At 33.2% G+C, this 13,268-nt stretch overlaps 1 protein-coding gene across 1 annotated transcript in view; it reads left to right on the top strand.

Moving 5' to 3' along the window:
- The window catches only part of CSMD3 (CUB and Sushi multiple domains 3), a 1,168,727-nt gene that overhangs the window by 1,058,601 nt on the left and 96,858 nt on the right, over positions 1-13,268 (top strand). Inside the window, exons 43-45 of the mRNA XM_072774281.1 lie at positions 3,287-3,475; positions 4,190-4,367; positions 5,299-5,444. Of these exons, the coding sequence (XP_072630382.1) occupies positions 3,287-3,475; positions 4,190-4,367; positions 5,299-5,444 (513 nt within the window). The remainder of the gene's footprint in view (positions 1-3,286; positions 3,476-4,189; positions 4,368-5,298; positions 5,445-13,268) is intronic.

Raw genomic sequence — 13,268 nt, 5'->3', positions numbered from 1 at the left:
GATTTTTATTTATCTATTTATAAGAGACACACAGAGAGAGAGAGAGAGAGGCAGAGACAGAGGCAGAGGGAGAAGCAAGCTCCACGCAGGGAGCTTGATGTGGAACTTGATCCCAGGACTCCAGTATCATGCCCTGGGCCAAAGGCAGGCGCTAAACTGCTGAACCACCCAGGGATCCCCAATTTTTATCCCTTTTGAATAGAGTTTGGACTCAGCCTCAATGTTGACCCTCCACATTCAATCTAAAATAGACTAGAGCTCCACTCCATTTCTATATTTGCATGATGAAGTAGTAATAGCACCTCCCAGATTAATTGTTTTGAACTTTATAGGGTGCAATTAATGTAAAATATATGCCATGATGTATATCATTAGTAAATATTTAGTGCATTGTAAGTATTTTTATGATTATATTATTTCAGATTTTAAAAGTCTGACTTAAAATCAAACATTTAAAGTTATGATATTTCATACAATGTATAAACTGTATACAATGTAGGTCCAATGACTGCAATTTTTAATTGAAATAACAACATTTAATTACATTTCAGCCATAATCATTAAAGGATTTTATGAGTATGTGATACTTTTGATGTGAGCTCCACAAGAGCAGGCATCTTCGTCTTGTTTGTCGATATATCTCAAGTGCTAGAACAGTAAGAGCACATTAAATGTTTGCTGAATAAAAGCATATACCCAAAAAGAAATTTGAGAGTAGTTAAAATAGACATCATAACTTCCAACCACATATGTCTAAAATAATTATAATTTGCATTATGCTTGCATACATAACTTAAGAACACAATATCACATATCATCCTTTGCATAAAATGGAAATAATTTCTGCCACCTCTCAGTACAGAATTAACCACATCCCCAAGGAATTTAATTATTTCAAAACAATTGGGCAACTGATTAAGTTTCTTATTTGCTGCTAGAAGACTTGGAGCTATATTTGTAGTCCTTCTCTAGCAGGTGTTCAGGGCCTCTGCCAAGCACCTTGCTATTTACCTTAAACCAGGCTTCATCTTTTTTTTTTTTCTTCTTCTTCCTTTTTTTTTCCTTCTGCCTCCTAAAATAATGCTCTTATTTGAATGATGTATAACTAGAATTTAAACTTTGCTAACTACATTGTTCAGTCAACGTGCCCTTAAAAAAGATGCATTGTTTATATAATAAAAGCATAAAGCTACAGAATTTTTACTCTTATTGATATGATATCTCTTTTTTATGCATTTATATCATTGAGCTAATGGCATTTTTGAAAATAGGTTAATTCATACAGATTCGAAGAAGCAGTGTTACTTTTGGATGATTTTGCAATTAGATTTTAAGAACTTTCTGAATTTGGAAAAAATGCATATTATACAATTAAGTGTGTTCTTTTACTGGAAAACTTGCTTCCAAAATTAATATTTTTACTGGTAATCAGTTAAGTCCTGTATTGTATTTGATATAGGGTGAAGACTTTTTCCTGAAGATTTTTTTAAAAATAAGAAACAGACTCTTTTTATTTTATTTTTTTTTAAAGATTGTATTTATTTATTCATGAGAGACACAGAAAGAAAGGCAGAGACATAGGCAGAGGGAAAAGCAGGCTCCCTGCAGGGAACCTGATGTGAGACTCAATTCTAGGACCCTGGGATCACGCCCTGAAACAAAAGTAGATGCTCAACCACTGAGCCACCCAGGTACCCCTTTCCTGAAAATTTAAAATCTACTTCCTATATTTCCTGATTAAACTAAAAAACAGGGGATCCCTGGGTGGCTCAGTGGTTTAGCGCCTGCCTTTGGCCCGGGTCGTGATCCTGGGGTCCCGGGATCGAGTCCCACATCGGGCTCCCTTCATGGAACCTGCTTCTCCCTCTGCCTGTTTCTCTGCCTTTCTCTCTCTCTCTGTGTGTCTTTCATGAATAAATAAGTAAATAAATAAATAAATAATAAAATCTTTAAAAAAGTAAAAATAAATTAAAGCATAGGAGGGTAAAATGTTATAAAAGTTATTGCAGGATCATACATTTGTCTGAGTCTATTCTATTCAATATTATCTAACCACAATATATAGAACTCAAATCATTGTGTTGTAGACTTTAAACTCATGCAGACTGTATGTCAATTATATCTCAATAAAACTGAAAAATATCTTTTAAGTGTGAATGAAAATTTGAAAAGCTTTGTTTAATAGAATAACATTCTAACTCCTGATTATCAAATGATATACATTTGTATTAAATTGGAATAACACCTTTGGTTTTGATATTTCTATATGTGTGGAATACTTACTCAAATGAAAAACACAGACTAAGAAAAAAGCCCTTAATATCTTAAAAGGATTGTTGATTAATACTGAAATATCTCGCTTAAAAATTAGTTATATTTTAAAAAACAATTTAGGGTTTCTGATTCAACTGCAAATGCAATTTTTTGATTTGGGGAATTTAGAGTTTAATGGTCAGTAGCAAAATAGCCTCTTATTGCTGGTAATTAAAATTTTATTAATGATAATGCAATTTTGTAATTCTTGAAAACAAAGTCCCAAATATTAATAATATTGGTATGTGTATATGAATGTGTATATATACTGTTTATAGCTTCAAAATTTATTCAGCAATGTTCATTAAGCATAGGCAATGGATAAAGGCTTTAGTACACAGTGAGAAACCAGGAGCTTTGATTTCACACAAAATGTAGAACAAGAGGAATATGAGAAACTAAACATGCAGTTATACTACTATGCCAAAAATATCATGATAACTGAAGTACAAAATTTATATTAGAAGGAAATTTGTTTCCCAATACTTTATATTTGTTAAATAACTTATTTGGAGAAAGATAACAGAGGGATATTATAGTTTCTTTTAGAGAAAAAATAGTAAAAAAAAATTTTAAAGGCTCAGAATTAGGCTTTCACATATGCTTATTTTATTCTGCATACATGCAATGTAACTTGGAAGCAACTGTATTCTATGTAAGGGAATCAGAATATGTTGGATTGAAATTGCGGCTGTAAAAGTAGTTTACAGTTTCATTAAAATGTATAATTTAGATAGATTGAATAAGAAACAATGTATTTTTATGAATTGTACTAACATTTTATATATGAAAATTATAGACATGAGAAGAAATTCATATCATATTGCCATTGACATCACTTATTATAAACCTGCATTACTATTTATAATCAACGACAAGCAGCACTTCTTCTATTTGGCAAGTTGCAAATAGTACCCATCTGTGGTCTTCTGATATTCAGAAAGAAAAAATGTCTTTCTTTTTCCCTTTCCAGCCTATCAATTGCAAAGCTGTCCTGATCCACGCCCGTTTCGAAATGGTTTTGTAATTGGCAATGATTTTACTGTGGGTCAAACCATTTCATTTGAATGTTTCCCTGGATACACACTAATTGGAAATTCAGCTCTCACTTGCCTTCATGGTGTGAGTCGTAATTGGAATCATCCACTTCCAAGGTGTGAAGGTATGCTCTTAACTCGAAGCTATGTTTTAGCTGATAATCTTCTGTGTTTAATAATTCTTGTCTTGGCACTCTTTTTTTGTCTTCCTCTTCAAATAGCATGCTAAATATACAATCTTTCTTTCAGTTGAGAATTATAGTTAGTACTCAGATCAAAATCCTTAAGGCTCCAAAATTAATAACTGATTTTAGCATTATTGGCAGCAGTTCTAACCTCCATTGGAAGTGAGACTGCAGTTGATTAACACTTTACTGCTTCTCCTTTGTGTGTGTCTGGGTGGGTGCATGGGGCTTGTGTTTAATAGTCATTCTTATATAAGTCACTTATGAAGTTATTGCTACTGAATTTGGACTTACTTTCTCTAAAACCCTTTTAATTAAAAAGCACTTGAACCTTTTGTAGGGTTTTATATGTATACATGATATAAGGTGAAAGTTAAACAGTGTTTGTATTGATAAATACTTGAAAAAACAGAAGAAAATCTAATTTATTAATCTGGGAGTAGTAAATAATAACTGTAGCATGCCTCATATTGAAAAACAAATTAAAGCAGACTATATATTGTTCATGATTGCCGACCTAATTTTATATACCTTAACTGATATAAGAGCATAACACAGATGTAATTTAGCCTGCTTAAGAGATATGAAATGTTTGCCTTTTTCTCTGTGATGAGTTTATTGTCATTTTAACATTTTTCTATATCATTTCTGTAGCTCTTTGTGGAGGAAATATAACTGCAATGAATGGCACCATTTATTCTCCTGGGTATCCCGATGAATATCCTAACTTCCAAGACTGTTTTTGGCTTGTGAGAGTACCCCCTGGGAATGGAATCTACATCAATTTTACTGTCCTTCAAACAGAGCCAATCTATGATTTCATTACTGTATGGTAAGCCAGGACCATTGTTATTGATTGATTCAACTGTATATAACAGTGAAACAAGGTAGGAATGAAAATATATCACAATCCTCTGTACAAATTACCATCTGATATTTGATATAATAAATATACTGAATAACTGAGGGTGACAGTTTGTATTTTGTAGAATGAGACAAACAAGAGAAATAGGTTTTGACTTATTTGCCCATGAAGTAGCTAAACAGAACAAAAGCTTTTGTGGGTGAAAAAGAGATTTTAAATGTATTATTAAATTAATGTGCAAAATCAGAAATTAGTGCCAGAGTAGCTTTAAGATAAGCAAGTTCTCTATAAAGCCAGTGAAATTTAAAAGCCTGTGTTTAAATCATAATTATTTAATATGATTGAATTTCTGTCATATGATTTGTTGTAAAATATTATATTTGCATTAAATTATCCTGTTAATGAAACACATTTACTTAAAAACATATTATAAAGAAAATCTCTAGGTTAATTATTGACACTTGGTTACCTGAACCACTGGATGAGTTCTAAGATTCCTTCTAAGTGTAACAGTCTATGAGTCTCAAGATTGTTTTGAAGAAAATAAAAGGAAGCCAAAACTCAGGTATTTGGGACAATATGAGTTGTGGTCAAAACACCAGGGATGATGAATTAATTACAACTAATATAGGTGCCTCTCATTTAGGTAAATATGTGATGTATTAAAATACTTTACATTTTTAGATATATTATTACCTAAAGAGACATAAAATTTGCTAGTATAATTTGGCTCTAATCATTGGTTATTTCATCTATTGCCTCTTTATCATTGCATCTATAATACTTTCTTCAAAACTTGTGCAAAACTCTCTAAAACAAACAAACAAACAAACAAACAAACAAACTAAACAATCTCAATCTCTCTTTCTCCCCTCCCTGCTCTGTCTCTCTCTAATAGGGATGGACCAGACCAAAACTCACCTCAGATCGGGCAGTTCAGTGGCAATACAGCTTTGGAATCGGTCTATAGCACTTCAAATCAGATTCTAATCAAATTTCACAGTGATTTCACAACAAGTGGCTTTTTTGTGCTCAGTTACCACGGTTGGTATTATCTAAGAGTTTCTATTTTATTTGGCACTATTTCAATTTAAAATTGTCCTGGAATAATTGAGTGTAATATATATTTAACCAATGATTGAAAAGGTATTAAAATTTGACACTTTTTAAAAATCATTTCAAACACATTTACTTGCAAAGAATGACCTCTTTGAAGTGTTTAGGGACATTAAAATGTGAGCAAGTAGAAATAGGAAATAAATCAGTCAGTAATTATTCAGTGGAAAATAATCATTTTTGTGTGGAAACCAATAAAAAAGAACCAGCTGTTCATATTTTATTGCATGTAATTTTGAGACATCAATAGATTTTTCAATACAAAATGTTTAATCTATTCAACCTGCTGTGAGTCTTTCTAAAAATAGCATCCAATATCTTTAAACTTTGGATTATATTACTCATTCATTTCAAAACTGTATCTATTCTAGAATCTTACACTTTTAAGTGACTATTCCAGATCATTAGGTTCATAGCTTTTACCTGTGAAATAATTTATGAGGAGTTTCAATTTTAATTCTTTTTATAGAATTATTCTGGGTCCTCTCTTCATAACATTAACCTTTTGAAAGAACATTTAGATGGCTCACAGAGCTTTTTAAAAAAAATCTCCCTTTATCTCAAACTGATTGTATTCCATTATAAATAAGAAAATGTTTATTCCAAATGATAGATCCTTTCTCTGTTATAACCATCATAGTTCCATAAAACACATCCTGCCTTATATGACCTTGTGAGACCAATTCCATGTATATTTCACAGAATCAGTAAGCTGCTATATTAAATTCACAGAAGTTATATGAAAATTTGCAAGATGAACATGTGCTTTGTCCCATTACATTAATATACAACTTAGCCAAGAAAGACAGTTATCATGTTTTCACTCATATGTGGAATATAAATAATAGTGCAGAGGATCATAGGGGAAGGGAGGGAAAACTGAATGGAAAGAAATCAGAGAGAGACAAACCGTATAAGACTCTTAACTATAGGAAACAAACTGAGGGTTGCTGGAGGGGAAGTAAGTGGAGAAATGGGGTAACAGAGTGATGGATGTTAAGGAGGGCATGTGATGTGATGAGCACTGGGTGTTCTACGCAACTGATGAATAACTGAACTCTACATCTGAAACTAATGATGTACTGTATGTTGGCTAATTGAATTAAAAAAAGAAAGATTTTTATTTTTAAAGATTTTATTTATTTATTCATGAGAGACACACAGAGAGAGAGAGGCAGAGACATAGGCAGAGAGAGAAGCAGGCTCCATGCAGGGAGCCCGATGCAGACTCGATCCCAGAACTTTGGGACCATGCCCTGAGCTAAAGGCAGACACTCAACTGCTGAGCCACCCAGGTGTCCCAGAAAGATGCTTTTTAAATAAAAATATTTTTATCTTTTTTAATACAAAGTAAGAAAAACTTTAATACTCAAAACTCATATTCTGTGAAAAACATATTAAGCCAAGTATGATTATACTTAAAGATGTTTAGAAATTTAAAGCACACTGGATCTAGAAATAGAGAATAGATAGAAAATATTTGTTTGCTTAATCTCAGCACTTATCAATTTGTGTTTCTTTAGTTTCCCACAGCTATCAGAGCTGCATGTACACTGTGGCAGAGCCAATTAGAAAGGGAGGCATTCATTGAGATAATTTTTATTCAGGTTGTTTATCTTAACTCATTTGTCTTTTTTTTTTTTTTTTTTTTTACTGACTTGGTTGTTTATGCTGACAGGATGTAGATACAATCTAAATCTACACTATAACTTTCTTATAATTATCTTAGATAATCATAACCCAGGAACCAATACATTAAATAATAGTGAAAATCAAAAGATGAATTTGTTGCTGAACTCTATTGTACATTTTTTCTCTTCATGATCCCTGAATAAATTGTTATTATTTTGTGTACTACCTGAACAAGTAATAAAGAAAGGACCATTCATTGATGAACTCTAAATATCCATAAAATAACCTTACAGAGAGTATAAAGTTCTTATAAAACTTTGGAGACATTTTAAAGGAGAAATATTGCCAAAGAAAAAGATGTGTGTGTGTGTGTGTGTGTGTGTGTGTGTCTTCATATAGAAAATATAAGGATAACAGCATGTCACCCACAAAATAGTGGATTTACATAGACATTATGTCAATGTGTATACATATATTTTCATTCCAAAATGTTTCACTTGATTTTTGTAATGATTTTTGAGTCATGTGTAATACAATAGAATTAAGGAAAGAAGATAAAATACTTACTTAGTATTTTGTTTTCCCATTGACCTTCGACAAGTTACTCTTTTGCTTCCACTTTCTTCAGTCGTAAAACAGCATGATGGAATTGCTGATAGGCTTGATGAGACTATAGAGAAATTACTCCAATTACAGTAATATATTAAGTTGAACCATATTAAATAATTGGTCAAAAAATGCTGAATATTGGCAGTTTTGTAGAGCTCAACCCAAGTAAGTGCTGTTGTTATTATTATTATCCATATTACATTGCAGAGAACTGTAGGCAGTGGATATTATACAGTTACCATAGTACCAGGCAGTGTAGATGTTTAGTAAATGTTCCTTTCCTTACCATGTCTCATCTCTCATTTTAGGTTTTCTAATAGAGGACTTTTCTTTATTTATGTTCATACTTTACATTTCATTAAAAGACGCAATTGCCAGAGCCTAGAAAAGCCTAACATTTGAATCGATATCCCTGGGAATTTTACCTAAACCTTAAAATAACCTTGAAATTTGAAGATATAGCTAGAGCTCAAGTTAAAAATTGACAGGTGCCTTACATTCTGCCAGCCTTAGTAGGATAATTTTCCTAAAGTACTGCTTTCATTCTGATTCTCCTTTTTAAGATCGGGATGCCTACATTAAATCAAATATAAAGCTACCCTATAATCCAGTTCAGTGAATCTTACTTCCCAGCCCTTACTCTGACTCTAGTCAGAATGGTTCTCTGCTTCCAGAACCTCTGTTCTTAAATGATATCTTACACATCTTCAGTTCTTTTTTCTCCCCTTAAGTCCCATTTCCTCCATTTCTTGACAATTCAGAGTCATAGAGATCACAACCATCTTCTCTATGATTGTACTTTCTCTTACCAAACTTTTGAGAACTTATCACAGTATGGTGTATTGTCTTATTATAAGTCTTGTGGGTTTAATAATAGGGAGCACTTTTTGAGGATATAGATCACATTTGTGCTTCTTAACTGTTTTATATTCTTCTTACTGTCTGATTGGTTACTTATATTTTAGTCTTACAGTGAGAGGTGTGAGTTCAAAATCATTTTTTAAAAATGTGTTTGAGTTGATTTGAGCTGTATTACTTACAACTTTTAAAGAGATTATTTTATGATCATGTGGATGCATGCCTATTTCCCTTCACAGAAACAGACAAAAAAGATGACTGCATTCAAATTAGTATTAATATAATTAATATTTATAATTTACATATTATATTTAACTAATTAAATACAATTAATATTTACCACCTGAATCCATATTCAGTAGCTATGGCTTAGTGTCAAAATGAGCTCTCATAATGGTAAAAATATTGATCAAGTTGTTTGGTATTTTCAGTAAGTAAACCAGGGCGGTAATGCACTATTTAACACTTATGTTAAGCTGATTAAGTATATCTAAGCTTAGAATGGTTTACTCTCCAGCTCAGTTTTCTTTAAATTCTGTTACTGATTTACTAGGTCCTTGTGTTATGCTCTACTGTAAGTCAGAAGTGGTTTTCTTAGGACTTGTGCATTTACTTTATAAATTTGACAGATCAGTCTTTTCACAAACTTTCTTAAAGGTCACACTGATCATTTAGGCTTTATTTATTAATGTATTTTTAATATATTTGAAAAGAGAAAAAAAATGTGTTTCTTTTCTCCTAACCTAACTTCCTTTATGAGATCCAGCCAGCCATCTGTCTTTTATAAAACATCACCTTCATAAAGCCTTTCATGATCAAAAATAACATTCATAAAAAGCTTTGAAAAATGAAAGTTCTGTGCAATGAAAAAATAGGACAGGTGTAAATGTTGAGGCACTTTTTCTCAGATATTATACTTCTTTTTTATCTGAGGAAATGTTTTGTCTCTCTCTGTATTGCTGGAATTGTAATTTCGTAAAGTAAGAACTAAATTTTCTTGATATCTGCCATAGAGTCTGGTTGGATTTGGCTTGTAATAAATAATACCAATATTCAGTCCTAATCAATGACTTCCTAAAAGTAAATTACACAAAACCTGTTTTAACTGCACTGTTTTGCAGACACTGACTTTCCATATTAGTCACTAGAAGAGTGATTGAAAACTTAATATGCTGGGTACTCTGCTAGCTACTTTTCATGAATTATTGCTATTTTTTGTAATAGCTCTGCAAAATGAGTACTATTATCCCCATTTTAATGATGAAAGAACTGAAAGAAAAAAAATTAACCTACATAAAACTAGAGAACTAATAAATAGAAGAGTTGTCTGGAATTCAAAATAGGTCTATCTGACTCCATAGAATGAACTCTTTTTAAATAATGACAACAAGGCAATAATCATAGCTAAAATATAGAGAGTTGTTACTGAATGCCAGGCAATGTCCTAAGCTGGTATTGTCTAACATACAGATTATATTTAATGCCCTGTAAATCTAATTTTTCCTTAAAAACTTAACAAAAGTGATTTTAATTTTTAGTGAGATGATAAGTTACCTCATTTTCTAGAACATACCCCTTGTAATTAAAACTTAGAACCTTAAACTTTGTAGGGGTTCTCTTCTTTGTGACCTACAAGCTCACAATACATAGGTGTAATGCAACTTAGTATGTTCCTTCTGGTTTCTAAAATGTGCTAAGGTCACTGTGTGAAAAGAAGATAATTTTTATTCGGGGTCTGACTTATGGCAACTAAAAACAACTAGGAGACTATAATATAGACAGGATATATATTTACTCATTTAAGACAGAAAGTATCATTCTCACGTTGAAATCTATTATCCAGGGCAGTACTTTTTCTAATATTAGAATATTAGAGAACCTCGATTTATATACAGAAGATTTTCTTAGTGAGCATAATATGATTTAATTTATATTACCCTTTGTTTTCCAATGTTTACCCAATGGCACATCTTCTGTGAAGAAATGAGTTGATTATATATTGACTTTCAGATTATTTTTAAGAAATATGTTTAAAAGGCTGATAATGTCTTTTAGGTCATCTTTTAAGTTTAAGGTTACCTTTACAATAAATTCTGTATTTAGGGAAAGTATATTTAACTCCACAAAGTCTCATCCTAAAAGAGACTGCTGCAGATACAAGGACACATTTTATATAAAACATAAATCACCATTGCTTTGAACTGTGTGACCCCTTTGCCTCACACAACCTAAAGACCTGACCTCCTTTCATATATCAGTAGATAGAGCATTGAACTCTATCTGTGTTTCATTGTTTGATACCTAGAAAGCATGGGGATAGGGACGTCCTACAATTATATATATATGAAATGTGATAAAGACACTAAAAAAAAAACAAACTGGTGAAACTGTTATGTAGAAAAGATAAATGCCACTTACTATTACTTAAGCGACTTTTTTTTTTTTTTTAAGATTTTATTTATGTAAGAGAGAGGCAGAGACACAGGTAGTGGGAGAAGCAGGCTCCATGCAGGGACCCCGATGCAGAACTCTATCCCAGGACTCCGGGATCATGCCCTGAGCCAAAGGCAGACACTCAACCCAGGTCCCAACTTAAGTGACTATTTAGTGATGACTAAAATCATGCCAAAATCGCTTACTCTATTTTGACATTTGGCACCATGTGTATATCCATTTATAAGTTATTGTATCTATTTTGGACAATGTATTATTGTCAGTCCCCTGAATCAAAGTCTGTCAGGAACACACCTTTCAGTTAAACAAAATTGGGTTTGTTTGCTCCCTGTAATGAGTGAGACAGCACACCATGAGGGACCCTGTGGCATCCCAGTACGAGGGCATTGGGTAAGGCTTGTTATAGGATTTTGCCTGTGCAAGATGGTTCTGGAAAGGTTCAAGGCAGTATGCTTTATTTCTAGACTAGGTGTTTTTAGAAAATTGGAGTAGTTGTTCCAATGAGGTCAAAGGATTATCAGATCAGATGCTAGTTGTTAATGAAATTGTTTATGGTCAATAATAGAAAATCTGGGATCCCTGGGTGGCTCAGCGGTTTGGCACCTGCCTTTGGCCCAGGGCGCGATCCTGGAGTCCCAGGATGGATTCCTGCGTCGGGCTCCTGGCATGGAGCCTGCTTCTCCTTCCTCCTGTGTCTCTGCCTCTCTCTTTCTCTATCATGAGTAAATAAATACATTCATACATACATACATAAATCTTTAAAAAAAATAGTAGAAAATCATGGTCTATCAGTTAGAGCCATGTTCTAAGCTGAGAGCACACCTGAATTATGTGTTATTTTGTCTTGTTTTTTTTTCTTTTCAATATATAGAGTAGTTTATGATAGAGCTAGCTATAGCATGTTCCTTTACAGCCAAAAGCAATTCAAACAATGGTGGTGAAGAGGGAGAGGAAAACAGAAACTGACAAAGGTCAAATGAGAACAGTGATGTGCTCTGTTATCTATTGATGTGTGAGATTATCCAACCTTGGCATATCACTTTTCAAATTACGATGAGCTCAGTACTTTTTTTAAAAATTTATTTTTTTTAGATTTTATTTATTTTTTCATGAGAGACCGAGAGAGAGGGAGAGGCAGAGACACAAGCAGAGGGAGAAGCAGGCTCCATGCAGGGAGGCCGATGTGGGACTCGATCCTGGGTCTCCAGGATCACACCCTGGGCTGAAGGCGGCGCTAAACTGCTGAGCTACCCGGGCTGCCCTTTAATTTTTTTTTTTAAGATTTTATTTATTTACTCATGAGAGACACACAGAGAGAGGCAGAGACACAGGCAGAGGGAGAAGCAGGCTCCAAGCAGGGACCCAGATGTGGGACTCCATCCCAGGACCTCAGGATCACAACCCAAGCTAAAGGCAGACACTCAACCACTGAGCCACCCAGGTGCCCTGAGCTCAGTACTAAAGCAATATGCTTTCAAAGAGCTATCTGAATATCAGGAAGTGAATTCATGCGGCAGATATTGAAACTTTTTAATGGATAATTCAGGAGTTTTCCTCATCATTTCGTTTACTATATTTCTGATATTACATCTCTAAGGAAATCAAGAGTGACTTCTTGTTGATCTTTTTCTCATCACGGGGACTACCTCAGTCTCAACTCTAAATCCAGGGATGAGTCATTTGCTCTTAATTTCTAAAATTCTCCCTTATATAGGCAGAGAAAGAAACTGTAAAATATTAATGGAGCAAAAGTGACATTTGTAAGTAATTTCAGCACTGCTGAAATTTACCTATATGGTTCATATCAACTCGCCAGCAGATTTTCTCCAAAATGGGAAAAAAAAAGTGTGTATTATTTTTCTCTCTTAATTGGAACTCAGGGAGCTTTTATTTTAAACACTCTTAACTTTTCTTTCAAGTGGACCTCCTTAAACTTACTTTATATAACTTTTGAAATAACATTGACAAAATTACATACTAGACAGGTAATCATCAATGCTCTTCCTCTTCCAAATCTTTCCCAAATCATGAAATTACAATGCTTGACTTAATCTGAGTCACCACCAGTGGTTGTAGAGAACTTAGAATTTATAGAGGAACATAAAAAATTATTTTTTTCCTGTGTCAGAGAAACTGCGTTGGTACTTGGCAGAAAGGTTGTGCACTTGAGTTTTTTTGGTTTAGAGAAGGAATGGCAAT

The sequence above is a fragment of the Canis lupus genome, chromosome 14 (genome assembly GCF_048164855.1).
Source record: "Canis lupus baileyi chromosome 14, mCanLup2.hap1, whole genome shotgun sequence".
Classification (NCBI taxonomy): domain Eukaryota; kingdom Metazoa; phylum Chordata; class Mammalia; order Carnivora; family Canidae; genus Canis; species Canis lupus.
Note: the sequence above shows the minus strand (reverse complement) of the source record. Positions and strands in the feature narration are given on the sequence as shown.